The sequence below is a fragment of the Haliotis rufescens genome, unplaced genomic scaffold (genome assembly GCF_023055435.1).
Source record: "Haliotis rufescens isolate VD_foot unplaced genomic scaffold, xgHalRufe1.0.p SCAF_69, whole genome shotgun sequence".
NCBI lineage: Eukaryota > Metazoa > Mollusca > Gastropoda > Lepetellida > Haliotidae > Haliotis > Haliotis rufescens.
Genome location: NW_025964360.1, coordinates 407,099 through 435,013, shown reverse-complemented (window position 1 = coordinate 435,013; position 27,915 = coordinate 407,099). Strand labels below are relative to the sequence as shown.

The 27,915-nt window shown below is 43.1% G+C and overlaps 1 protein-coding gene across 1 annotated transcript; it reads right to left on the bottom strand.

Moving 5' to 3' along the window:
• Nucleotides 1-272: 272 nt before the first annotated feature.
• Nucleotides 273-27,578, bottom strand: LOC124112080. Its single transcript, XM_046472017.2, has 15 exons — nucleotides 26,275-27,578; nucleotides 25,855-25,991; nucleotides 24,626-24,682; nucleotides 21,947-22,096; nucleotides 19,983-21,305; nucleotides 19,393-19,530; nucleotides 18,568-18,697; nucleotides 16,965-17,108; nucleotides 13,415-13,677; nucleotides 11,931-12,078; nucleotides 8,342-10,705; nucleotides 5,744-5,826; nucleotides 4,023-4,113; nucleotides 3,141-3,259; nucleotides 273-1,343 (listed from the first exon to the last, which is right to left on the bottom strand). The coding sequence occupies exons 1-15, from the start codon at nucleotides 27,554-27,556 to the stop codon at nucleotides 1,161-1,163; spliced, it is 6,612 nt and encodes a 2,203-aa protein (XP_046327973.2). The 5' UTR covers nucleotides 27,557-27,578; the 3' UTR covers nucleotides 273-1,160.
• Between the last annotated feature and the right edge of the window lie 337 nt (nucleotides 27,579-27,915).

Below are 27,915 nucleotides of genomic sequence, written 5' to 3'. Positions count from 1 at the left end.
ACATACTAGTTTGTACAAGCAAACAAACAAAAACCCACCACCCATCCGCACTATATTTTCAAAAGGCATTGCCTGAGAACCAATTCTTTTGTTTTCTTAAGCCTTACCATTTGTTTTTTAAATAAGCTGAGCGCTCATTGATTAGAGTACACATTAGTTTCACATTACTGGAACTTACAGGTTATTAAATTAAAGACAGGAAATTCAACAAGATAGCATGTTGACCCTATGTATTCACCGGTGCAACATGGTGTGTACAAACTCAAGAAGCATTGACGATGGAAATCTGGTTTTAATGTAATCAAAATATAAATCATTGTAGTAGGTTTCAAATACTTTATAATGGTTTTTATCTTATGAATGATCTCAAGGTTTCAATCCTACAATCTACAAAACGACCTTGCATATGAAAGGTAAGTCCTTCTCGAAAAAATATCACAGTCTGTGACCAGAAAGACATAATTGCAAACACATTCACATTCAAATTTCATTAAGTAGCCTACCTGTAGAAAGGAAAGGAAAGAAGTTAGATTCATGCCGAGCCAGTTGTGTCCATCTTAATTAATTATCATCTGATTCATGACAATTGGAATCGGCTAAGTAGAAATTCAGGATACTAGATACATTTTCAGGGTCTCAAGAAATGGAGCAGGACATGCCTACCCTTTTCACGAACGCCGGGTGTCATCACAGATTATAAATATCCAATTATGCAATTTTCACCAGTATTTTCCTTTTACAACGTATGGGCTGATAATCCAGACTAATAATTCTCAGGTATTGACGTCTTATATATATTTGGTTTAAAGCTGTTCTGAACAGCATATTGGTTACATCAAAGCCACGATGTTAGGTATCAGACACGGCAAAGAGAAGCAACTCTGCACAGTGAATTATAGTGCCATAGACAGCTGGGCCACTCTTGCATCCAAGTAGAATGATGGGACATCCTGTACGTCCCTGTGTTGTTTGTTTGTTTTTTGTTTAACGCCACACTCAACACTATTGCAGCTGTGACGGTGGTCTGAAAATAATGGAATCTGGACCAGACAAGCCAGTGATTGATATCATGAGCATCGATCCACGCAATTGGGATACGGTGACATGCATCAACCAAGTCATGACCATGGAATACCAGCCCCTTTCACAGACGAAAGACATCAGGCAAAATGCATGAGTTGTAATTCGTGTTGATCACACCAGCATCCTTCAGTTGTCTCCCCTGCCTCAAGGCAACACACCATGACCTTCCTATCTGTCTTGTACAGTGTGCTGTTGTAGTTGACTGGACTTCCATCAATGTCCTTCAGGGTGTAGTGGTCAAAACGAAGAATATCCCTCACCTTAAAAAAACAAACAGTGAAGTGCTTAATAATTTTGAAGTGACAAAATAGTTTTTCTAATTTTGTGGTAAAAAACACTGTGTACAGCCATGAGTGAGTGTGTATGGTTTTACGCCGCTTTTAGCAATATTCCAGCAATATCACGGCTGGGGACACCAGAAATGGGCTTCACACATTGTACCCATGTCGGGAATCGAAGCCGGGTCTTCGGCGTGACGAGCGAACACTTTAACCACTAAGCTACCTGACCGCCCCTTGTACAGCTATGGAGCTCTGTAGCACATAAGTGAGTTGATTCTTACGCAGCTTTTAGCAATATTCCAGCAGTATCACCTCGGGGGACGCCCGAAATGGGCTTCACAAATTGTACCCATGTGGGACATGAACCCAGGCCTTCAGCATGAAAATGAATGCTTCAACCACAAGGCTACCCTACCACCACATGAGGTGAGGTGAGGTGAGGTGAGGTGAGGTGAATGGGGTTTAACATCGCGTCCTAGATTTTGGCACTTATAAAGCAATGTGCATGTGTGTGTGTGTGTGTGTGTGTGTGTGTGTGTGTGTGGCTGCTTGTACTAGCCCGGACTGATGCTGATTTATAGTGCTAGCTCACTGAGATACCATGCCGCAGTTTAACATGAATACTCCACTCAGACACAATATACTGACTCCGAGCCGACCAGTCCTTGTTTTAGCCCCTTAATGCCGGGCGCCAGACAGGGTAACAACAAGTACCATCTTTTAACGTCTTTTGGTATGACGCGGTCGGGGATCGAACCCCGGACCTTCCGCTCTCCGGGCGGACGCTATACCACTAGACCACGGAGGCGGTCTACCGTCACATGAGACCCTGTGGTTCATATGCATGTTCTGGAATATTTGCAACACTATGGACAAATATACCAACCACAAATGTATGCCTGGGTCTCAATCTTAACAAGCAAAGTGTCACAGAATTACTAACAGTAAGCTCAGTCAGAAACCGATACTTCAACAAGTGTCACATAGAGTCTACGTTGCCATGGCAATTTGATTAGAATTGGTCTGTATTATTTTCCATCAACAGTTGCTTTTTTTGTCAAAAAATGTGGTTTCAGCTGATTACACCATCTATATTATTAGTGTTTTTCTCGAAAAAGATGAAAAAAGGGGCAGCCACATCTAAAATCAGATTCAAATCTTTACTATGAGGTCTGCTACAATGACATAAGATAACTTTAACCTTTCATCCTGGTAAACAGTGAGTGAGTGAGTATGGTTTTACGCCGCTTTTAGCAATATTCCAGCAATATCACGGCGGGGGACACCAGAAATGGGCTTCACACATTGTACCCTGGTAAACTAAAAACAAACTATACATGACTGAAAAAATAATTTAGACTTGAAATTGGACAATTTCATTAAAATCAGACCTTAGTTCTCGCTACCGCGAAACAAACATCTGAGGACATCCCATTATGGATCACGTCAAACTGACCTTGTGCGAAATTTGACCGACCCATGGAATGACCTATCAGAAGGCAGCTTTCTCGGGCTTTACGCCACTAATTTCAAATTGGTGACAACGCTTTGAAACATATTTTGACAAATTCTCGATTACAAATTTGAAACCTAAACAAAAGAACATTCTGGAATGGCAAATAGATGGTCTAGATTGTATTGATTCAGTTGAACACCTTTGCTGGGACCATCCAGTTAACACTTTTTGAATGGAACATTTTTGCCACAATATTCTAGGGAATTAGTGGCAGTCATTATCTGACCTACTGAAAGGTTATGGCCACTAAGTACACCTACCGCTTGCCGAATTGTGTCGGTCAGTTTTCCCCATTCTTCGTAATGAAGAGGCACCAGGATCTGCTTCACACTTTCACCATTTTCTCTGATCAGGTACAGCTTGCATCCAAATTCTGAAACTGTTGAGACGGGGTATTATTACTTCCTGAACTAATATATGTATCAAAGCTGACAAATTCATCCAGTAGTGAATGGGTACCCGGTAGGATGAGATGGCAATATGGTTGTTAACCTTCTGGCGCCTAACACGCAGCTTGGGTTGTATACTCCTCAGGGAGCTGAGAATGATTGTTGAGTGCACACTGATCCATTGACCGGGATAATAAATGTCTACAAAGCGCTTAGAGCATACTTATGCATGGAGTACAGCACCATATAAATGGACTATCATCATCATAATCATTAAATTCACAGGTATCAAATCATCATCATTATTATTAAATTCACAGGTATCAAATCAATGTTTGAAACCTCTAAACTGAAAACACAGAAAGTTTATCTGCTAATTTAGGTGGACATTGGAATTCATTTCGATTTCCACACTTCGATATTTCCTCGTAAGAGGCAAAGGAGGCAAAGGTGGTCTAGTCATCTGAGTGCCCCAAAAGCTGTGCAGAGTTTCATCCCTTGGGCTCATCAGGAACCTATAACTGTGGGTTCAAATCCAGGTTTGTCTTGATTATGTTTCTAGGTTTGTCAGCATCATACCTGTGCATGTGTGTTTCACCAAAGTGGTAAAATCTTAGACCTGCATCACTTCAGGCTTTCCTCCCACATTAGGCTGACATGCTGTGATGTAACTGGAATACTGTTAAAGGCAGCGTCAAACCTAACTCACTCACTCACTCAAAAGTCAAATGTCCAAAAAACCTAATAACTTACTGTCAGCTTCAGCCTTCAGGTTCTTTTGGACAGACAGCAGTTGGTTCTCAAATGACTCGTGTTCGGGATCAAGGATGGGGAACGGAATTCCCTAGGAAAGAAAGACAAATACTACATGCATAAAAGTAATCTTGCCACAAAATGGGTTCAAAATGCATTCCCCTTTTCATGTTAAGTTAAGTTTGAAATTTCTTTTAATGGCTTTTAGAAGTTGATGTAATCCATCCAGAAAAGCCAGCCCTAATTCAAGTGGGTCAAAATGTGTAATTTAATGTGAAAAAGTTTGTTGGTTGGTTGGTTGTTTAATGCCGCACTCAGCAATATTCCAGCTATATGACGGAGGTCTGTAAATAATCCAGTCTGGACCAGACAATCCAGTGATTAATATCATGAGCATCGATCCACGCATTTGGGATCGATGACATGTATCAACCAAGTCAGCGAGCCTGACCACCTGATCCCGTTAGTGGCCTTTTACAACAAGCATAGTCGCCTTTTACTAATGTGAAAAAGAGTCATGTTAACAGTACCATATTTAAGTTCTGAAGTTTAAATTTCAATACAGAAAGAAAGGAAGACTGAAGACTGCATCTCTTACGACAGGTGTTCATGGTGAGTTTGTGATTTGCCCCTGAACACCCAGTTCTCTGCCATACCTAGGTTTTGAAATAGGTCACTTCTAAACCTGCCTTGCGGTTTCGCAAATTAATTGTAGGTTTTAAATTCAGGTGTTGTAAACTTGCCTCTTGTTGTGAACACAATTATGTTGGATGATTGGTTAAAAGTCCTAATATTTTTACATGAAAATTCCATGACGTGTTTTGGACTTGCAACCTCACATGTGGTGTTAAGTTTTGTAACCCACAGTTTTCCCACAGCTATCAGTGCAGGTGAAAGAAATTGTTCAATTTTACATGTCATGACTCCAGCTGGTCCATGTTGCACGTGTTTTTTCTCCTGCATGCTTCGACTGAATTCCTTTTATACCATGACACACTGTATTGTTTCGCTATAAGGTATGTCAATGTTTACTTATTTTTTCTGGTATTTCTTGCATTTAGACAGTTCATAAGTTGGACTAAGCACGCCTCCTCAGTTTTAGTGGAAAATATAAAGCCTTGAGCTACCCTTGCTCGAGGTTTTACATTTTCAACTAAAACCACGGAGGCATGCTTTAGCCAATACATGAAGTACAAAATCTTGATCACTGGATAGTCTGGTCCAGACTTGATTATTTACAGACTGCCATCAAATAGCTGGAATATTGCTGAGTGCAGCGTTAAACAACAAACCAAAACCAACATTGTTTTAGTTTGCATTGAATTTTCCAATATGCATTAGTTATATGTAACCAACCAACCAATCTTCCTTTCTAACACCAGCTGCTTCAAATTGGACAAAGAGACAAGAATACCAGTATTTTACCCATCAAGGAATACATTTATGTAGGAAGGCCCTTACCCAGGTTGGTTACATACCAGTTTCAACAACTAAAAGGGCTTCCCGTCCCCACTATTTTTTTCAAAATCTTTTGCCTGAGAACCATTTCTTTAATGTTTTGAAGCCTAATATATATATTGTGGCCTTTTGTCTTACCTCATCAGGAATGTCCCAACATACTAGTTTGAACAGCAACGAAAAGGGCTTCCCGTCCGCATATATTTACAAAACCATTTCTTTAATGTTCTGAAGCCTAATATATATGTGGCCTTTTGTCTTACCTCATCAGGAATGTCCCCCAAAGCCATCATGTCCTCATGTTCCTGCCCAGACAGATCGGACTGGGAGGCCTTGCCAAGGGCGCCTGCAACACAAGCACAGTAAGAGTGAGTGAGTGAGTGAGTGAGTTGGGTTTAACGCCGCTTTTAACAGTATTCCAGTTATATCCAGCGTGTCAGCTTAATGTGGGAGGAAAGCCCGAAGTGATGCAGGTCTTAGACGTTTACCACTTCGGTGAAACCCACGAGCACGGGTATGGTGCTGACAAACCTAGAAACATAATCGGGGCGAACCGGGATTCGAACCCACAATCATAGGTTTCTGGCGTGCCTAAGGGACGCAACTCTGCACAGCGAATCGCGGCGTCTTAGACGACTGGGCCACCCGTGCCCCCAGGCACAGTAAGAACTGTAGCATACTACCCACAGCTGCTCACAGCTTTATTTTTCTATTGTTTGTTGTTTAACACCGCACTCAACAATATTACAGCTATATTACGGCGGTCTGTAAATAATCGAGTCTGGACCAGACAATGCAGTGATAAATATCATGAGCATCATTTCACGCAATTTGGATACGATGACATGCATCTAAATAAAACTAAGCCAAAATTGACATAGCAGAAACAGACAATAGGCATTATGTACCTGTTCTCACCTGTCGTCAAGGTGTCATAGGTCACCTTGATCAACTTACACCTGGTTATGCCCTGTTTCACAATAATCTGTATTATTCACATTTTTACACACTTTTACGTTTAAAAAGGCATAAAAACATTTGATACGCTGTATTTCTGCCGCGGCCCAATTAGTACTAATTTAGTTGTTTGAATATTTAATATCTGAGGTCGAAAAAACAGTTTTTTTTCATTTCTGTGAGTACTTTACCCACAGCTGCTCACAGCTTTATTTTTCTCTTTGTCAATATTCCAGCTATATTACGGCGGTCTGTAAATAATCGAGTCTGGACCAGACAATGCAGTGATGAATATCATGAGCATTATTTTACGCAATTGGGATACGATGACATGCATCTACCAGGTCAGTGATTGTTTGTGTGTGTGTCTTGTTTAACACCACATTCATCACTCTACCAGCTATATGGTGGCTGCCTGTAAATGATCAAGTCTGGACCAGACAATCCAGTGATAAATATCATGAGCATCATTTCACGCAATTTGGATACGATGACATGCATCTACCAGGTCAGCGATTGTGTGTGTGTGTGTCTTGTTTAACACCACATTCATCACTCTACCAGCTATATGGTGGCTGCCTGTAAATGATCAAGTCTGGACCAGACAATCAAGAGATTGATAGTGTAAGCTATCTGGACCACCTAATCCATTTAGCCAACAGGAAAGGATTCTGAGGACCTTTTTTAACCTGGAATCCCTTACGGGGTTTTCGATTAACAACTGAGCCCTACAAGAATGCAAGCTGAAACTGCACACTATTGGGGTTTTGATCATGTTCATGCATATCTGTACTCATGCATCCCAAAATTAATTTCATGATCTTGCATTTCATTTTCTGTAATATGTAACTTTTCACAAAGTGCTTCACCTGCATATTGATGACATTTGGTAAATCCAGATTAATTATTTGAAGTATTATTACTCAGACAGAAAACTATTGTTCGAAAGAAAAAACATTAATGTAGCTTGAATATATATATATATATATATATATATATATATATATATATATATATATATATATATATACTACTCAACTATTCCAATAAAGAGGTAGCGGTTTTAATACTAAGTATACAATTGCATCAAATTCAATCTCCAAATATACTACTCAAAATAAGTTAAGGACCCCGTGATTCTTTCATATTACTGTCGTTAATCTGTCATGGCATAACAGATTAACTATAGTTATATGAAATAATCAGTTGGTCCTTAACTTATTTTGAGTAGTATACATGGCAGCGTTAGAAATTTGCACTAGTCCTGTAGTCCTTACCAAACTGCCCAATAGTAAAGGTATCCTAATGGCTAGTAGAAATTGGCCCATTTAAGGGTTTTTGCTTTATGTTATCATTATAAGGACTAGTGGACAAAAACTGTTAAAGTACTGTTTTTCTCAATTTAAAAATCGACACAAAGTGTTACGTCGCTGTAAATACAAAATAACAAAACAACTCGAAAAGTTCTAGTATGGATTTGCTAGTTTGATCTCAGTGAACAATTCAAAATGCCCTGTTTCACAATAGACTCTTTTATTCACATTTTTACACACTTTTACTTGTAAAAAGGCAAAAAAAACTGTGATATGCTGTATTTGTGCCAAGGCCCAATTAGTACTAATTGAGTTGTTTGAATATTTACATATTTTGTATATTAACTGCATTTATTTAAGATCTGAGGTAAAAAAAATAGTTTTTTTTCATTTCCGTGAGTACTTTAGTTTTAGTTTAACCCTGCAAGGTCGAAAACCTCTGAATTTCAAAACACAAGAACTTGCCAATTTTGAATAAAATCTAAAAAAATATTCTCAATTTGCCTGCCAGGGCATATAGTTTAGAATCCTAAGTAAATCTCTCCCCTGTATAGTCAAGGAAGATATTATTAATGCTGACACAGCACTTACTGAATTCCTTCTCTTGGTGGTCATACAGCGACTTCGGGCTGAACTCTGTGGAGGACAGTCGTCCCTTGTCTGGTAGGAACACTCCTGACGTATCACTGCTGCGGCCTGAGTTGAGACAAGGCTCGGAGGGAGGATGACAAGGGAGGCTCACTCCCAGCCCCGAACTACCTTCCACTTTCTTCACCATCCCACTGCTGGTTCTGTTCTGCATTGGTTCACTCTGTGGCTGCTTGCCATTTGGGGGAGATCTGGGCTTACTCTCTGCTGGCGTGGATTGATATCTTTTATAAGCCAACTTCTTTGTTGCAGTACAGGTGACATCAATGGTGAGTCCTGGGTTCTTCTTCTCCAGGGACCGGCCACCATCTTGTTTCCTTGCATATACGACATCTTCACATGGACGACTTCCATTTCCTGGTCCAGGGATATCGATGCTTTCCGATTCAATAGGACAATCTTTTGTCTTGGAGGTCTCCACAGCATAATCAGGTGTACCCCGAAAGAAACTGGTCACACTTTTAGATGGCGGCCTTGATTTTCGTATCGCCTGAGGAGAAGCAGTGACTGCTGCTCCAGAAAAATCGAAGTCCTGTCTCTGAGTGACGTCTTCTGCTTCACTGTGAGCTGAAGGGTCCTCCATGGATTCTAGAGATGGGTCGTCATGGTTGCCACTTGTCTCAGGTTTCACATCTATATAATCAACTGCACTTGCTTCTTCTGAACCGTCACCTGTCTCCTGAGGACTGCCCTGGATTGAACCGTCACCGAACAAGTCGGAGCTGTCAATGTGTTCCTCATAAAAGCCAGTTGGAGGATAGAAGCTCATTGGGCCGAGGTCGTCCTGTGGACTTGGATTGACTCTCATCTCTATTGGGGAAGTATTAGGCGTTGACTGAAGAGCAGATAACGGGGTGAATCTCATTGGGCTGTCTTGTGCCTCACTATTCATAGCTACTCCTGTTTCGGGGGACTGTTGTACCCTTAGCAAGGGTGAGGACGTAAGGCCCTCAAGTGATGACTCTTCTGAGGACTGCCCTGGATTGGATGACCTGTCTCCTGAGGACTGCCCTGGATTGGATGACCTGTCTCCTGAGGACTGCCCTGGATTGGATGACCTGTCTCCTGAGGACTGCCCTGGTTTGAATGACCTGTCTCCTGAGGACTGCCCTGGATTGAATGACCTGTCTCCTGAGGACTGCCCTGGATTGGATAACCTGTCTCCTGAGGACTGCCCTGGTTTGAATGACCTGTCTCCTGAGGACTGCCCTGGATTGGATGACCTGTCTCCTGAGGACTGCCCTGGTTTGAATGACCTGTCTCCTGAGGACTGCCCTGGTTTGGATGACCTGTCTCCTGAGGACTGCCCTGGTTTGGATGACTTGTCTCCTGAGGATTGCCCTGGTTTGAATGAACTGTCTTCTGAGGACTGTCCTTGTTTGAATGACCTGTCTCCTGAGGACTGCCCTGGTTTGGATGACCTGTCTCCTGAGGACTGCCCTGGATTGGATGACCTGTCTCCTGAGGACTGGCCTGATCCATCCCCTCCAGCAGCACAGGGAGTCCCTTCATATTCCTGTCCTGTCATTGTATTCTGTTCATCAAGTGTTATTCCACTGAATGTAAGCTGATTGTTGTTCAACAACACCGAAAGTCGAGGCATGTTATCAAATGGAGTCCTCTCACATGGCCTGTATTCATGTAGTGCTTGTGAAGGCTGCAGAAATTCCACTCTGGGAACAATATCACTCAGGAAGCTCTGAATATGCTGGTCCGAATCTTCAAAGGATGTGGAGAATGACCATGTCTTTCCGGTCACACCGTCAGGTATGTCATGTAAGGAACCCTGAAGGACAGTGGGCAGGTTTGCCAGGTCCTGTGGATGTCCCTCTGAAAAAGCTTGATTGCCTTCTCCAGTGTGATCTTCGCAGGCACCAGGAGCTTCTGGACTTCTGGCGCAGAGGCTATCAACAGATGCGGTACCCGCAGAACGACTCAAAGTCCTCTGGCCATCATGTTCGTCTTGTTGAAGCTCAGTGTCGGATGACGCCGTGGGCAGAGCAGGGACAGGAGCAACACCACTCCTCTGATACACAACCTCACTTGAGTTGTGCTTAGCTAAACCCGACCCAAGATTCGACCCACTACTTCCTTCGCTAACTCGGAATTCCACAGATGGCAGCCTTCTCTCTGACAAGGATGGCTGTCTGGAGCCTTGTGGAGCTGCCTGAGATCGAGCTGACAGGCTGGACAGAATCTCCTCCAGCTCCTGTGGTCCACTCGCCTCGGTGGGGTCCAGCTGATTGTCCGGGAGGGGCTGACCAGTGCTCTTAAGGGTGGAGTAGTAGCTGGTAGGGGCTCCTTGTTCTACAACAAACAAGCGTATAGTTGACAAATATCCCCAGCCTATTTTAACACATTATGGTCCCAAACCAGGTAACTGACCCAACATGTCTCTTAGCCCATGTCAAAATAGCAGCAATGGGAATTCCAAAATAAACATTTCTAAAACTCCTTAATATCATATGGCACTAGTTCAGTATGCGCTTTATATATAGACATGCAATGTTTGGCAAGTAAATATTTAACAGTTTATTATTTATACTACTTAAGTAAACCAATCCTATATTAAAACTTAAATCCAACTTGTTGTCATGGAAACATTAACAAAAAAAATTACTAAAAGTGCTATATATCAAAAGGCACCATTTCAGTATTTAACGGCTTTTGAGTTACGTTCCGGAAACGAACACCGCCCTTATAGAACCTAAGTCCAACTTGTTGCCATGGAAACGTAAAAAAATAAAAATTTATAAAATTCCTAAATAGCAAAAGGCACCAGTTCAGCATGAGTCTGATAGACATGCAATGTTTCGTAGAGAAATATTTAACGGTTTCTGAGTTATGCTCCGGAAACGGTTTCGGGACGCACACACGCACGCACACATGCACACACACACACACACACACACACACACACACACACACACACACACACACACACACACACACACACACACACACACACACACACACACACACACACACACACACACACACACACACACACACACACACACACACACACGGACGGACGGAACCTATTTCTATATCCCCCGCCAACTTCGTTGGGGCGGGGGATAACAATCAAGGAGTGAGTTGGGTTTTACACTTCCTTGTACAGTATTGCATGGATGTCATGGATGTAAAACTCTCCAGATGGAGCCAAATAGTTACTGAGTGAGTGAGTGAATTTCAATCATATTGCAGCAGGTCAGCTTAAAATGGGAGGAAAGTCTGAAGTTATACAGGTTATAAGATGTCACCAGCTCTGTTTCAGTGCTGACAAACCAACTATTTTCGAAAATAGGAACTATTCAAATCCCAATTTTGAACAAAATAATCACATTTTTCCCAACTTACATTCCAAAGACACATAGCATGACTTACCAAGTTAGGGTTTATGCCACTTATCAAGGGAGGGACACACATTGTCGTGATGACTGTACCCAAATGTGGGAATCAAACCCAGGTGATTGGCATGACAAGCAAACGCCTTACCCACAAAGCTACCCGCCACCCCTTGGCTTACCTAGAACCCTAAAGGCTGGGTGCTTCAGGAGGCTGGCTGCAGGGGGTCTCAGCTTGGGGTCGACGGTGAATCCCTGGGTGATGAGATCCCGCACCACTTCCTGGATGTTGGCTGGGACGTCATCTAGTGGCGGGGACTGCATGAAGATCTGCCGTGAAAGAAGGACATGATATAAATAATGCTGTATCTCCCATTATTGCCAATCTCATTAAAGTCAGATCTACTCCCATATGTTGGTTTGTTGTTTTACGCCTGACCACCCGATCCCATTAGTCACCTTTGATGACAAGCATAGTCGCCTATTACGGCAAGCATGGGTTGCTGAAGACCTATTCTACCCAGGATCTTCACGGGTACTCCCATATGTGAGTTGAGATCAATTGGGGTTTAACGTTGCGTCCAAGATTATTACACTTACATAGCGACGTGCATGCATGTGTGTGTGGCCGCTTGCACTAGTCCGGACTGATGACGACTAATAGTCCTAGCCATTTGAGATAACATGCACAGTTAAACATGAATACCCCACTCAGACACAGTAAACTGACTGAGCTGACCAGTCCATGTTTTACCCCTTTAATGCCGAGCGCCAGACAGGGCAACAACAAGTACCATCTTTTAACGTTTGAATATCAAAAGACATCAGTTTACCACTAGACCCATCTATGTGTTAAGTTTGGTTAAGATATCTTTTTGAGTTCTGCTCTGGACATTAAACATGACGGACGGACAGCACCCATTCCTATATCCCCTTCCATTTCATAGCAAGAGTTAAAAATCCTAAATAGCAAAAGGCACTTGTTGACAACCTGGCCTGTGTGCACAGTTTCAAGAAAGAGTACCTACTGCTTTTAACAGAGTCAAAGTCAAACTTGTTTCGAATTTTTTACAAATTCCAACATAGCAAAACGCACCACTTCAGTCCCTGGTTAATACATTAACCAAGTTTGGATGAAAAATCTTTCATAGTTTTGAAGTTAAGCTCCAGAAACAAAATACGGACAGACAGACCAGATGATGACATTATCAACCAGCATAATATGCCATGGCAATAAAAATGAAAGCTACAAAGTTTGAGGTGAGGTGAGGTGAAATGGGGTTTAATGTCACGTCCAAGATTATTGCACTTATATAGCGACGTGCATGAACTATGTGTGTTTGTGTGGCTGCTTGTACTAGTCCGGAGTGCTAGCTCACTGAGATACCATGCCGCAGTTAAACATGAATACCCCACTCAGACACAGTATACTGACTCCGAGCCGACCAGTCTTTGTTTTAGCCCCTTAATGCTGAGTGCCAGACAGGGTAACAACAAGTACCATCTTTTAACATCTTTTGGTATGACGCGGCCTGGGACCGAAACCCCGGACCTTCCGCTCTCCGGGGGGACGCTCTACCACTAGACCACGGAGGCGGTCTACATAGTTTGAGCCTGATTCAAATATCATTTAAATAAAAACAAAAAAGTCCAAACATAAACATACCACAAAATGCAGCATCTGAGCCCCAGGAAACCTCTGTGTCCAGGGAGGGTAGCCACTCAACATGTGGACGAGGATGCACACGGCGGCCCACACGTCCGCAGCGAAGCCGTGGCCGATACTGGTGGCCTTCTCGGGGCTCCACTGTGTCTGGCTGCCTGTGGGACTCATGCCCTTCATCTCGCTGTCCACGTTGAGGTACTTCCCCAGCCCGAAGTCGGTGACCGCTATCAGGGTGGTGTTTCTCTTCACCAGGATGTTGTCCGCTGTGGAGTACGATCACAGCATGACACAGTTGTGGTGTTGTTGAATACTGACTGAAGCAGCCATTCACTCTCACTGTGGTATTGTTGAATAAGGAAAAAGGCAATCAATCACACTCTTACTTCATTCACTAATGACAGCCTGAGGTATTGTTGAATGTGAGAAAAACAACATTCACTCACTAATGACAGTCTGTGGTATTGTTGAATATGAGAAAAACAACATTCACTCACTAATGACAGTCTGTGGTATTGTTGAATATGAGAAAAACAACATTTACTCACTAATGACAGTCTGTGGTATTGTTGAATATGAGAAAAACAACATTCACTCACTAATGACAGTCTGTGGTATTGTTGAATGTGAGAAAAACAACATTCACTCACTAATGACAGTCTGTGGTATTGTTGAATGTGAGAAAAACAACATTCACTCACTAATGACAGTCTGTGGCATTGTTGAATGTGAGAAAACAACATTCAGTCACTAATGAGAGTCTGTGGCATTGTTGAATATGAGAAAAACAACATTCATTCACTAATGACAGTCTGTGGCATTGTTGAATATGAGAAAAACAACATTCATTCACTAATGACAGTCTGTGGCATTGTTGAATGTGAGAAAAACAACATTCAGTCACTAATGACAGTCTGTGGCATTGTTGAATATGAGAAAAACAACATTCATTCACTAATGACAGTCTGTGGCATTGTTGAATGTGAGAAAAACAACATTCATTCACTAATGACAGTCTGTGGCATTGTTGAATGTGAGAAAAACAACATTCAGTCACTAATGAGAGTCTGTGGCATTGTTGAATATGAGAAAAACAACATTCATTCACTAATGACAGTCTGTGGTATTGTTGAATAAGAGAAAAACAACATTCACTCACTAATGACAGTCTGTGGCATTGTTGAATATGAGAAAAACAACATTCATTCACTAATGACAGTCTGTGGTATTGTTGAATATGAGAAAAAAAACATTCACTCACTAATGAGTTTGTGGTATTGTTGAATGTGAGAAAAACAACATTCACTCACTAATGACAGTCTGTGGCATTGTTGAATGTGAGAAAAACAACATTCACTCACTAATGACAGTCTGTGGCATTGTTGAATATGAGAAAAACAACATTCATTCACTCACTAATGACAGTCTGTGGTATTGTTGAATGTGAGAAAAACAACATTAACTCACTAATGACAGTCTGTGGCATTGTTGAATGTGAGAAAAACAACATTCATTCACTCACTAATGACAGTCTGTGGCATTGTTGAATATGAGAAAAACAACATTCATTCACTCACTAATGACAGTCTGTGGCATTGTTGAATATGAGAAAAACAACATTCACTCACTAATGACAGTCTGTGGCATTGTTGAATATGAGAAAAACAACATTCACTCACTAATGACAGTCTGTGGCATTGTTGAATATGAGAAAAACAACATTTACTCACTAATGACAGTCTGTGGTATTGTTGAATATGAGAAAAACAACATTTACTCACTAATGACAGTCTGTGGCATTGTTGAATATGAGAAAAACAACATTCACTCACTAATGACAGTCTGTGGCATTGTTGAATATGAGAAAAACAACATTCTCTCACTAATGACAGTCTGTGGCATTGTTGAATATGAGAAAAACAACATTCAGTCACTAATGACAGTCTGTGGCATTGTTGAATATGAGAAAAACAACATTCACTCACTAATGACAGTCTGTGGTATTGTTGAATATGAGAAAAAAAACATTCACTCACTAATGAGTCTGTGGCATTGTTGAATGTGAGAAAAACACCATTCACTCACTAATGAGTCTGTGGTATTGTTGAATGTGAGAAAAACAACATTTACTCACTAATGACAGTCTGTGGTATTGTTGAATGTGAGAAAAACAACATTTACTCACTAATGACAGTCTGTGGTATTGTTGAATGTGAGAAAAACAACATTCACTCACTAATGACAGTATGTGGTATTGTTGAATATGAGAAAAACAACATTCACTCACTAATGACAGTCTGTGGTATTGTTGAATATGAGAAAAAAAACATTCACTCACTAATGAGTCTGTGGCATTGTTGAATGTGAGAAAAACACCATTCACTCACTAATGAGTCTGTGGTATTGTTGAATGTGAGAAAAACAACATTTACTCACTAATGACAGTCTGTGGTATTGTTGAATGTGAGAAAAACAACATTTACTCACTAATGACAGTCTGTGGTCTTGTTGAATGTGAGAAAAACAACATTTACTCACTAATGACAGTCTGTGGTCTTGTTGAATGTGAGAAAAACAACATTCATTCACTAATGACACAGCCTGTGGACATCAATACTATCATGGCGGTAGTGATGCAGGCTTAAAAGGTTTATCCCTGGAAAGCCAGTAGCAGAGGCATAGTGCTGATATCCCCCCACCCCCTTCCCCTGCCATATTTTTGTCAGTCCCAACTTTCAACAATCAAATATGAAAGTCCGGGGTTAGAATAGGTCTTCGGCAACCCATGCTTGCTGTAAAAGGCGACTATGCTTGTCGTAAGAGGCGACTAACGGGATCGGGTGGTCAGGCTCGCTGACTTGGTTGATGCATGTCATCGATCACAATTGCGTAGATCGATGCTCATGATATCAATCACTGGATTGTCTGGTTCAGACTCGATTATTTACAGACCACCGTCATATAGCTGGAATATTGCTGAGTGCAGCGTTAAACAACAAACCAAACCAAATCAACAATAAAATAACCTATGAAATTTACCTGATTTTAATTCTGTCAACATCATGTTCAAAGCAATGATGTCATCTCTGAAGTAACTTAGTTAGGTTTACACGTCCTTCAGACATTCACACAAGTACAGTTACAATTGTCTCTTTTTTTAATATTTCGAGACAAAGTCACTACAAAAATATATTCATCCTTGCTCATTCATGTTATATACTTAACTAAAAACAGACACGGGGAAATCCTGATGGAAAGACAAGATGACTTTTGTTTTGAAAAGTATACTAATATGAATATCGCCAATGTTTTGTTCAACAAGAAAGATTTATTATGTACTTTATTTGCCAGTCCACAGGGACTGCAGTCACATGAATTACCGGTCCAAGCCTAATTTCACCGGTGAAATACTGGTAATTCCCAGCAAAAAACTGGTAATTACCGGTAAACGGGAACACTGAGCAAAGACAATGCGAGAGAAGCTGGGATATACTAATCCACATCCATAGAGAAATAACCATAGAGGAGTCATAAGCCTTTCAGAGAGACTAACCTTTGAGGTCCTCATGCAGCACATTGCATGTCTTGAGATACACCAACACCTGCAGCAGCTGCTTGAAGTAGCGCAGACACATCCAGTGACTCAGGCGCCGGTTCAGACTCCGCTGCTCGTTGATGAGTGACGTCAGACTGCCGCCTGCAACAAGACACTGGGGCCTCAGGACAGCGTCACTGACCTTCATGTAAACAATACTGACATGCGGTGTGAGCCTGATATTATATGCTGGAGGGGGTGCATGGACAGAATACATTGTTTTAGACACAGCTTTAACATGTTTAAGAGACAATTTCTAAAAAATCCTTTCTCCATCCCAAAACATTGTGGACAACCATCAAGTCCAGCAAACAATTTTTTCATTTTTTTTGGAAACCTGAGGAGATTTATTTTTTCCAGTACTTTCTAGAACAAATAATGTTTCCAGGAAAAATCCAAGCCTCACTCCATTCATCCAGAATATCAAATAGTCTGTCCATAAAGAAGTATGATAAATGCACCTTGTGTCAGTCAATGAGGCGGTGCATGTTGTGTCAGTCAAGGAGGCGGTACATGTTGTGTCAGTCAAGGAGGCGGTGCCTGTTGTGTCAGTCAAGGAAGCAGTGCATGTTGTGTCAGTCAAGAAGGCGTTGCATGTTGTGTCAGTCAAGGAGGCGGTGCATGTTGTGTCAGTCAAGGAGGCGGTGCATGTTGTGTCAGTCAAGGAGGCGGTGCATGTTGTGTCAGTCAAGGAGGCGGTGCGTGTTGTGTCAGTCAAGGAGGCGGTGCGTGTTGTGTCAGTCAAGGACGCGGTGCATGTTGTGTCAGTCAAGGAGGCGGTGCGTGTTGTGTCAGTCAATGAGGCGGTGCATGTTGTGTCAGTCAAGGAGGCGGTGCGTGTTGTCAGTCAAAGAGGCGGTGCGTGTTGTGTCAGTCAATGAGGCGGTACATGTTGTGTCAGTCAAGGAGGCGGTGCATGTTGTGTCAGTCAAGGAGGCGGTACATGTTGTGTCAGTCAAGGAAGCGGTACATTTTGTGTCAGTCAAGGAGGCGGTACATGTTGTGTCAGTCAAGGAGGCGGTGCATGTTGTGTCAGTCAAGGAGGCGGTGCATGTTGTGTCAGTCAAGGAGGCGGTGCATGTTGTGTCAGTCAAGGAGGCGGTGCATGTTGTGTCAGTCAAGGAGGCGGTACATGTTGTGTCAGTCAAGAAGGCTGTACATGTTGTGTCAGTCAAGGAGGCGGTGCGTGTTGTGTCAGTCACTTAACCTCAAAAGGAGGGTTTGTCAGCCCTCAAGTGGTGAGCGAGTATTGTTTTACGCGGCTTTTAGCAATATTCCAGCAATATCACGGCAGGGGACACCAGAAATGGGCTTCACACATTGTACCCATGTCGGGAATCGAACCCGGGCCTCGGCGTGACGCGCGAACGCTTTCACCACTAGGCTACCCGACCTCCCCTGTCAGCTCTAGAACAGAATCAAATTATCTGATGTTGATGTGAACATAAAGAACAGCGCGCAACAGAAACATGGAATCTTAGTCCACTGATTCAAAGCGCCACAACTGTCAACTCCAATCAAAATCAATCGGCACCAAAGAATAACCATGAAGGCAACGTACCATCAACGAATTCACAGAGGATGTAGATTTTTGGTCCATGTCGGATGGCGCCGTAGAGTTTGACGATGTTTGCGTGGTCAAGGTCACACCAAATGACCAGCTCATTTTCTTCATATTTTGCAATGTGAACCTGAAATAAATCCCCAAGATACACAGCAAATGGTTCAATTTGTTTTAACACCATGCTCAGCAACAATCCCGCTATAAGATAGTGGCCTGTAGTGAGTGAGTGAGTTGGGTTTAACACCATGCTCAGCAACAATCCCGCTATAAGATAGTGGCCTGTAGTGAGTGAGTGAGTTGGGTTTAACACCGCTTTTAACAGTATTCCAGTTATATCACGGCTTGTCAGCTTAATGTGGGAGGAAAAACCGAAGTGATGCAGGTCTCAGACGATTACCACTTCGCTGAAACCCACAAGCACGGGTATGGTGCTGACAAACCTAGAAACAAAATTGGGGCGAACAGGGTTTCGAACCCTCAATCATAGGTTTCTGGGACGTCCCAAGGGACGCAACTCTGCACAGCAAATCACGGCGCCTTAGACGACTGGGCCACCCGTGCCCCCGATAGAGGCCTGTAAATAATCAAGTCTAGACCAGACATCCAGTGATTAACATTATGAACAACGATCACAGCATTAGAGCTAAAAGCAGCTTTGATTAATATATTTACCAAGGACTCAAAACATTACATTCTGAAACGTAGAATCCAGAAGTGAGGCAAAAGGTGGCCAAAAGGTGGCCTTGAGACCAGGTGAGCTAAGAATACATAATGATTGTCTACAAGTGTGGATTCAAACATTTGCGAGGTGGTGCTACCTACCCTTTTGACACAGAAGCTGAATCCTGTGGTTGAATCACGCGCCAGGTGACACTTGCCAGCGACACCATTTCCAAGGTGGACAAGACGCATCCATTGATTCTTCTTCTGGTAGCGTGTTCGCAGGATTCGAAGGTGCTTCTAAAAGGTAGTAAAAGAGATTGATAACAGTACATTCAATCCAGTAAAACTGTGGAAAGACAACACAACTAAAAAGTAATACCAGTAATATTAGGTGTGTGTGTGTGTGTGTGTGTGTGTGTGTGTGTGTGTGTGTGAGTGAGTGAGTGAGTGAGTGAGTGAGTGAGTGAGTGAGTGAGTGTGTGTGTGTTGTGTGTGTGTGTGTGTGTGTGTGTGTGTGTGTGTGTGTGTGTGTGTGTGTGTGTTGTGTGTGTGTGTGTGTGTGTGTGTGCCAACAAGAACAATCTTTTAATGTCTTTCAGTATGACACAGCCCGATCCCTGGGGTGGACGCTCTATCACTGGACCACGGAGGCGGTCACTTCAGAAACTATGGTGGCACATGGGTCCACGTAAGTACCATACCAGAATGGAGACATAATACAATCAAGGATGCATTAAACCTAAACCAACCTTTGCCGACTCCAGAATGACTCCTTCCTCCCGCATTTGGTGCTTGTACGCCTCGTGGTCCACTTGGCGCCGGATGTTGGCCCAGAACCGTGCCACCTTCTTCAGCTGCCGCCTGGTCCCGTATACAACCTCACCGATCCCAGGCTCGCCCGTTGGCGCCGTTGTCAGGGAGATGTTCTGGTCATGTTCACCCTGAAAGGTGGACCTGATGGGCAGACTCATTGCTCCAGACACACCATAAATCTTATCCACCTCCCCCTCGGTACTGTAAGGTCGAGCCTCGGGTTCGAAGATGCCACCATGTGTGTCCATCATTGGCTTGTACCTGTCGTAGATGACATCCTCCGCTGAGGGCTCCTCATCATTCTGTCCCGAAGAGACTGATGTTGCTATGGAAAAGTCATCAAAATTACCCATTGAGGATCTACTGCTGCCACCATCTGCAGGTCCTGTTGGGAGCGAAAGGTAGCCCTCTCCAGCCAGTTCTCCAATAGACCCTTGAGGCATGTCAGTCTTTCTGGCATATCTAACAGGCTCCATGCTAGGTCCATCATCCGATTTAGACCCTGGGATGGAATTGTCGGCATATTTTGAAGCACCAGAAGCAGTCTCATTTGACAGTTGTCTGCTCAAGCGTCCTCGTCCCCGTGGTTTCCAGTTCACTTTCAGTGAGGCGACGTCATGTCCAGGGCTTTCCAGAATTCTTTTCAAAGACGGTTGAAAGTTTCGGCCAGATCCTGACCGGCTGAACTGACCGCCAAAGGAAGATGCAGCAACAGGTGACACAGTCGGAACCTGAGGAGCTCTTGCTGATGACGCCGAGGGCATCGAATCATCCGAGGTCAAAGATGCTGCTGGACTCTGACCCGAAGCCACTGATGAGCCGTCTCCTTTCTCGGACATACTGTACATACCCAAGGACCCGCTGCCATGGAGACCATAAGGATGGAGCACCTTATCCACATATTTCTTCATCTTCAAGAACAGCTGTTCGCTCCTACTCTGAACCAGCTCAACTTTGAAGGTCACAGTTTCGAGGAGTTGCTGACAGATGTCGGACGATGATTCCCTGGCCGTCTTCTGTGATTGGAGACAGCTGTGTACATGGTAGAGGGAGAGTCGGTGCACCTGCCAACAGATATTGCACCTCCTGTACAACTGCTGGCACCGGGCGAAGTGGTTGAAGAGGTAGTGCAGGACGTTGCAGATGGAGCAGTAGACGTCGGACTGGCTGGACAGATCATGCAGGACTATCAGCATGCAGTGGTTCACGTCATTCAGCAAGCCAGTGTCTCCATGCATGCTGGGACTTGTATCCGGGCTCTGAAAATATAAATGGCCAGTAAAAGTCACATGTTGGCTAATGCTGCACTCAACAACATTCCAACAATAGGATGACTGGTAAATAATCGAGTCTTGACCAGACAACACAGTGATTGATATAATGAGCATTGTCAATACGAAATCAACTAAATCACCCAGCCTGACCACCTGATCCATTTTGTTGCCTCTTACGACCCCCCCAAGGATGATGGGGACCTATTCTAATCCGGAATCCTCACTGGATATTTCAAATGAAAAGAACACGACCATTGAACTGACTTGAGTGAGAGAGCGAGTTAGGTTTAACACCGCTTTTGACAGTATTCCAGTTATATCACAACGTATCAGCTTAATGTGGAAGGAAATCCTGAAGTGATGCAGGTCTCAGACATATACCACTTCGGTGAAACCCACAAGCACGGGTATGGTGCTGACAAACCTAGAAACATAATCGGGGAGAACCTTGATTCAAACCACAATCATAGGTTTCTGGGACGTCCCTTGCTGGGACGTCCCAAGGGACGCAACTCTGCACAGCAAATCGCAGGGCCCTAGACGACTGGGCCACCCGTGCCCCATTTCCAGCATGTAAATGTAATTTTCAGAATATAGAACACGGGCAAAATGAGAGCTTAACTTACCAATGAGCCAAGCAAGTCAATGAGCATTTCATCTGACATGTCTGCATGTTTTTTGCGGACCGCCTTGTAGTCTTGTCCGGGTATGTCAGCTTCCACAAGGAGGTGTTGAGGTCCGGGTAGGTTGTCGTCTGGGGGATGTCGGTCATGGCCCTGTAAAAAGTAATTTAATTTTCCATGAAAACAATGCCAAACCTGTATTAGATCTAGATTCATTACAGCTATATGATGGCTGTCTGAAAATAATGCAGTCTGGACCAGGCCATCTAGTGACTGTCTACCCAAATGGGATATGATGACATGCATCAATCAAGTCAGCGAGCATGACCTCCCGATCCCATTGGTCGCCTCTTTCGACAAGCATGGTTGCAGAATGAAACTGTATGAGGTGAGGTGAATTGGAGTTTAACGTTGCGTCCAAGATTATTGCACTCATAGAGCGACGTGCATGCATGTGTGTGTGTGTGTGTGTGTGTGTGTGTGTACTGCTTGTACTAGTCCGGACTAATGCCGATTTATAGCACTAGCCTGAGATACCACTCTGCAGTTAACATGAATACCCCGCTCAGACACAGTATACAGATTCCAAGCCGACCAGTCTTTGTTTTAGCCCCTTAATGCCGAGCACCAGACAGGGTAACAACAAGTACCATCTTTTAACGTCTTTTGGTATGACGCAGCCGGGATCGAAACCCGGACCTTCTGCTCTTTGGGCGGACGCTCTACCACTAGACCACAGATGCGGTCTGAAACTGTATGAAATAACAAGACTAGATAATGGGTTTTACTTTAATATACAAAATACTGACAAAAAGAATGACAAATAACTACCGTTCAGTATGGCTATGTGAAAAAGGACACACTGCCTACGTAAAGTTAGAATGTTAAACACTAAAGATAATGCCATGGATATAGGTGAAGTTATCGATAAGAGTTTCTCAATGAGTATGAAATGGTTTACTTCATGCTGAGTGGCAAGTTCATTCCAATCCCTCCATTGATTTTATTGTTTACAAAAAGAGGGCCACAGAAACCCAACATCATGTGAGTGAGTGAGCGAGTATGGTTTTACGCCGTTTTAAGCAATATTCCTGCAATATCACGGCGGGGGACACCACAAATGGGCTTCACACATTGTACCCATGTCGGGAATCGAACCCACATTGTACCCATGTCGGTGTCGAGCGAACGCTTTAACCACTAGGCTACCCGACCGCCCCCCAATATCATGTGGACTCCTCCAGTGTTCGTCACATCACAAATGATACTAATGTCGTCGCAACAATAGTCCCAACAACTCGGCTGATGTCTCGACTTGGGATCAGGAAATCGACATCTTTCTACATTACTTCAGAAATTAAGACCGTATTTACCATAAAACGCTTCCTGAGGGTGCTCACAAAATTGATAAGGGGATGTGTTTTTTAAAACCTACATGTTTAAATTTCTTGTCAAGATTGAACAAACTTAGTTCAAACTTCAATGAAACAAAACAATTTTTTTATAATAGTTACTTAGCAATAAAATATCCCTTCTGCGCTGTTGTTATCTGTAAATATCTAAATACATACACCAGGAAAAATGGACTGTCATGTAAATGTTCAGTCGTAGTAAGGATAAACAGATAAAGGCTTTACTTACAAATCAGTCTAGAAGTTTGTCAGGGGGCCCTTATTTAAGAAGGGTGCTTAATACGACACATACGGTATGGGTAATACCGTATTCGACGTAATAAGCGCCCCGCTCTAATAAGCACCCACGGCAAAATTTGCTTATATATTGGCCAGTGAACAATCCAAATTATCACCCTTCCGATTGAACAGTGTACACAAGACTTATTTATTCGTGTATAATACGCAATTGTGTGTTATATGCCCCCTTAATTACGGGCAATCAAATTCTGGAAAAATATATCTGTCGTGTATAATACACACAGAGTTTCCTTTTGTATCATTTCAGGCTGTCAGCATAAACCACAAAATTTACGATCTTTCAACTTTTTTACTTACATCATAATAAGAGCCCCCTATTACTAATTTTGAGGGTGCCCTGGGTGCTCATTATGTCGAATACGGTACCTTATATTTCTCAGAGTTATGGAATAATTGTCCCCTGTGAACTGACGTTGAAAGTTCCACCCCAAGACTACAAATTACAACAATTTCTTTACTTGGGACCGACAATCCATAATTCATTGTAGCTCGTAGGTTATTCTCTGAGTACTCTGTTTCTCTGGACAGGGAAAATACAATGTCTTACCTGACGGAGAGTGAGTGAGTGAGCGAGTTGGGTTTAACACCGCTTTTAACATTATTCCAGTTATATCACGGCGTGTCAGCTTAATGTGGGAGGAAAGCCCCAAGTGATGCAGGTCTAAGACGTTTACCGCTTCGGTGAAACCCACGAGCACGGGTATGGTGCTGACAAACCTAGAAACATAATTGGAGCGAACCGGGATTCGAACCCACAATCATAGGTTTCTGGCGTGCCCAAGGGACGCAACTCTGCACAGCGAATCGCGGCGCCTTAGACAACTGGGCCACCCGTGCCCCCCCTGACGGAGAGGGTCAAATAATAATATAAACAGAAATAACAGTGTGGGTATACAAAATGGTCATATGTGATGTCTAAGTTACTGAAAATAGACTTTACTGCGCAAACTGAAAGATCAACTGAACTCACTCTTCTATTATTATCGGGATTATTCGAGTTGTTGCTGCCATCCGAATCTTGTCTATCCTGCAACATGATTCATTACATTTTGAAAATAATGGCCGTGTCGGTTGGTTGGTTTGTTGTTTAACGCTGCACTCAGCAATATTCCCGCTGTATGATGGCGGTCTGTAAATAGTTGAGTCTGGACCAGACAATCCAGTGATTGGTATCATGAGCATCGATCCACGCAATTGGGATCGATGACATGCATCAACCAAGTCAGCAAGTCTGACCACCCGGTCCCGTTAGTCGCCTCTTACGACAAGCATAGTCGCCTTTTACGGCAAGCATGGGTTGCTGAAGACCTATTCTATCCCGGATCTTCACGGGTCCCGTGTCAGTCTGCGCATTGGGTTTAACATTGCCTTGCTAGGTAGTTCAGTTACACGTAGCAAGTCAACTTTCATGGGTTTCAGCTCAATGATGACGGTCTGAAAAAACCCGGGACCAGACATTCCAGTGATCGACATCATGAGCATCAAATCACAAAGGTGGGATACAATGATCAAACAAACCACCGAGTCTGACCCCTACAATTTACTCACTACTTACATTTGTTTGTTGTTTAAAGCTGCACTCAGCAATATTCCAGCCAAATGACAAGGCCTGTACATAACAGAGTCTGGATCAGACAACCCAGTGATCAATATTGTGAGTAACTTTTCATGATTTCACTGGCAACAGCGGTCACTTTACAGAAACAATTGCATTACTTATCTACTGACAATGGCAAGCAACCAAGATTTGTTCAAATCAAGTCACCATCAAGAATTGTCAGGTGAATTAAAATGCAAAAATCATCCGCTTCACAAACATGATCCAAACATCGTCCACACGCAATCCGCCATGTCCCAGAGAACAACCACCTATTGCTTGTTTGTTGTTTAACGCTGCACTCAGCAATATTCCAGCTATCTGACGGTGGTCTGGAAATAATCAAGCCTGGACTAGACAAGCCAGTGATTCATATCATGAGCATGGATCCATGCAATTGGGATCGATGACATGCATCAACCAAGTCAGCGAGCCTGACCACCAGATCCCGTTAGTCGCCTCTTACAACAAGCATAGTCGCCTTTTACAGCAAGCATGGATTGCAGAAGACCTATTCTATCCCAGATCCTCAGGGGTGACTACCTATTGTAGTAGGTTCGTACAACTGAAATACAAAGCACCCCACAGCATCTTCAACTCACGCTGCCTCGGCCAGTTCTGTTTGAAGAAGAGCCATCAGAGCTGCCGCTTCGTCCGCCCAGGGAAGAGTTACCTCCCCCTCCCTCTGTGTTCATGCATGACCTTGCTCGGTAATACCCGACTCTCAAATCCAGCTTCTCTGTGAAAATTGCAATATTCATTCAACTAAATTAGTTACTTTAAGGGACAAACTGTTGTCCTTTAAAATAGGCCATTATTTTTATATTTGTTGGATCTCGGATCTGTTGACCCTATTTTCTTCAAAATTGGAAAATAAAGATATCCCAATTTACATTAAAAACATTCCGCTGACATTGTACCAATGTGGGAAATAGAACCCAGGCCTTCAGCATGACGAGTGAACGCTCTAACCAATAGGCTGCCCTACTTCCCCTCGACCAGTATAGGCAAAATCCACTTACCATCTCTGTATTCATCTGCAGTTGATGCTAACTTCGTCAAAGGTCGCAAATAAGGGTCCGGGTTTGTTCCAGGTACTTCACAAGGTCCATCTGGGTCAATCCTCAAATGCTTCTTAACACGACCAGGTTTTCCCAAGTATGTTGCCTTGTTCCACTTCTTCATCTTCTTCTGAAGAGATCTCTTCCTCAAAAACTGATACCACTGGAGTATGTAAAGCGATGGAGCTGGAAAAGTGAACTGCTTGTCAAAAGGAGATCTCACATCTTCCTTCTGTTCTACCTGTGGGCCATCATCAAGTTCATCAACTTCTTCAAGCAAGTCCTGTTCATCCTCGTTAGAATCCTCCTGGATATCCTTCTCCATGGACTCCTCACCTGCCTTATCGGCTGCGTCAATAGAGTCCTTGGTTTCCTCACACGATGCTTTCTCAACTGCTTCCTTCAACACTGAATCCCTTGTTTCTGGTCTATTGCCTGGATGCCTCGTTACAGCATCACATTCTTCCAGTACTTCCTCCACTTCCTCTTGACCCTTCACCTCATCAAGGACATCTTCTCTACAATTCTCCTCCGTAGACTTGTATTTTTCACCAACAGAGGACACTTCCGTATCTTCCCAATTCTTCCCCATGACATCAAACGCCACCTTCTCCTCACGCTCATCATGGTCCAATGAACCAGACCCATTACAGATGTCACAATGGTCTTTTCTTCCACAGATCTTCTCCCCTCCTTCCTTCAAGTCAGAGTCGCCTCCCTTGGACAGGATGCTGGATTCCCGCATGAGTTGCCTCCCTTCCCTTCCAATAGCTTCCATGACTTTCTTCAACTGATGTGGTGTCAGCTTGGAGTGGAGCTTGAGGTACAGACTCACTAATGAGTTGCTCAGCCCCTCCTCATCAACACCCTCTTCCCCAGTTGAGATGCTGGTCCTCAAGCTGCTCAGGAGGTCAGACACATGCTTCTGCAAGTTCTTTCTGTGTTCCTGAGTATTCATCACGTTCTGCTCTCTGACGTAGTGGTTCATGAAGTTGTCTTCGGGAAAAGCAGTAGCGATCACGTTGCAGATGTTCAGGACACCAGTCGTCAGTTTTTCTTCTTGGTTTCGGATGTCATTGGAGAGGTTCTCATCCAAGTTATTCAGCTGATTACCGAACACTGATTGGGGAGTCATCTCTGTATAATCGTTAGAATTCTGGGAATTTTCTCCATTGCATTGTGGGGTGTCCAAGACATGAACAAGGTTTTTGTTCATCTTTTCAGCCATCTTGTTGTCAGCCATCTTGTTGTCAGCGACTTGCGTAACTTTTGGGCCCTTGCGGACCTTGCCATTAACAATCTTTTCACTGTGCTTAGTATTTCTTGCTGTTGAGGGCAGAGTCTGGAAGATGTTTTCTGAAAGTTTGTCATCCTTAGATGGATCCACTTTTTCATCATTCTCCTCGCCACCGTAGCAGCGCTTTATCTCTGTTTCTTCTTGAAGGGCACTGGAAAATGAGTGAGTGAATGAGTTGAGTGCAACACTGAATTGAACTAGCATTTCAGTTATAATGAAGCATGTGTTGTTAATGATGGAAAGACAAAATATTACATATCGTGGACTCGTGGGTGTGTACCATTTCAGTAAACCCCAAAGTGCAG

Excerpts from the sequence above, each read along its gene's own strand:
- LOC124112080 (XM_046472017.2), bottom strand. The coding sequence starts at position 27,556 with ATGGCTGACAACAAGATGGCTGAAAAGATGAACAAAAACCTTGTTCAT. Across the intron at positions 17,109-18,567 it reads CCTCTGTGAATTCGTTGATG|GCGGCAGTCTGACGTCACTC; the intron begins GTACGTTGCCTT and ends GTCTTGTTGCAG. Across the intron at positions 4,114-5,743 it reads TGGGGGACATTCCTGATGAG|GGAATTCCGTTCCCCATCCT; the intron begins GTAAGACAAAAG and ends TTTCTTTCCTAG.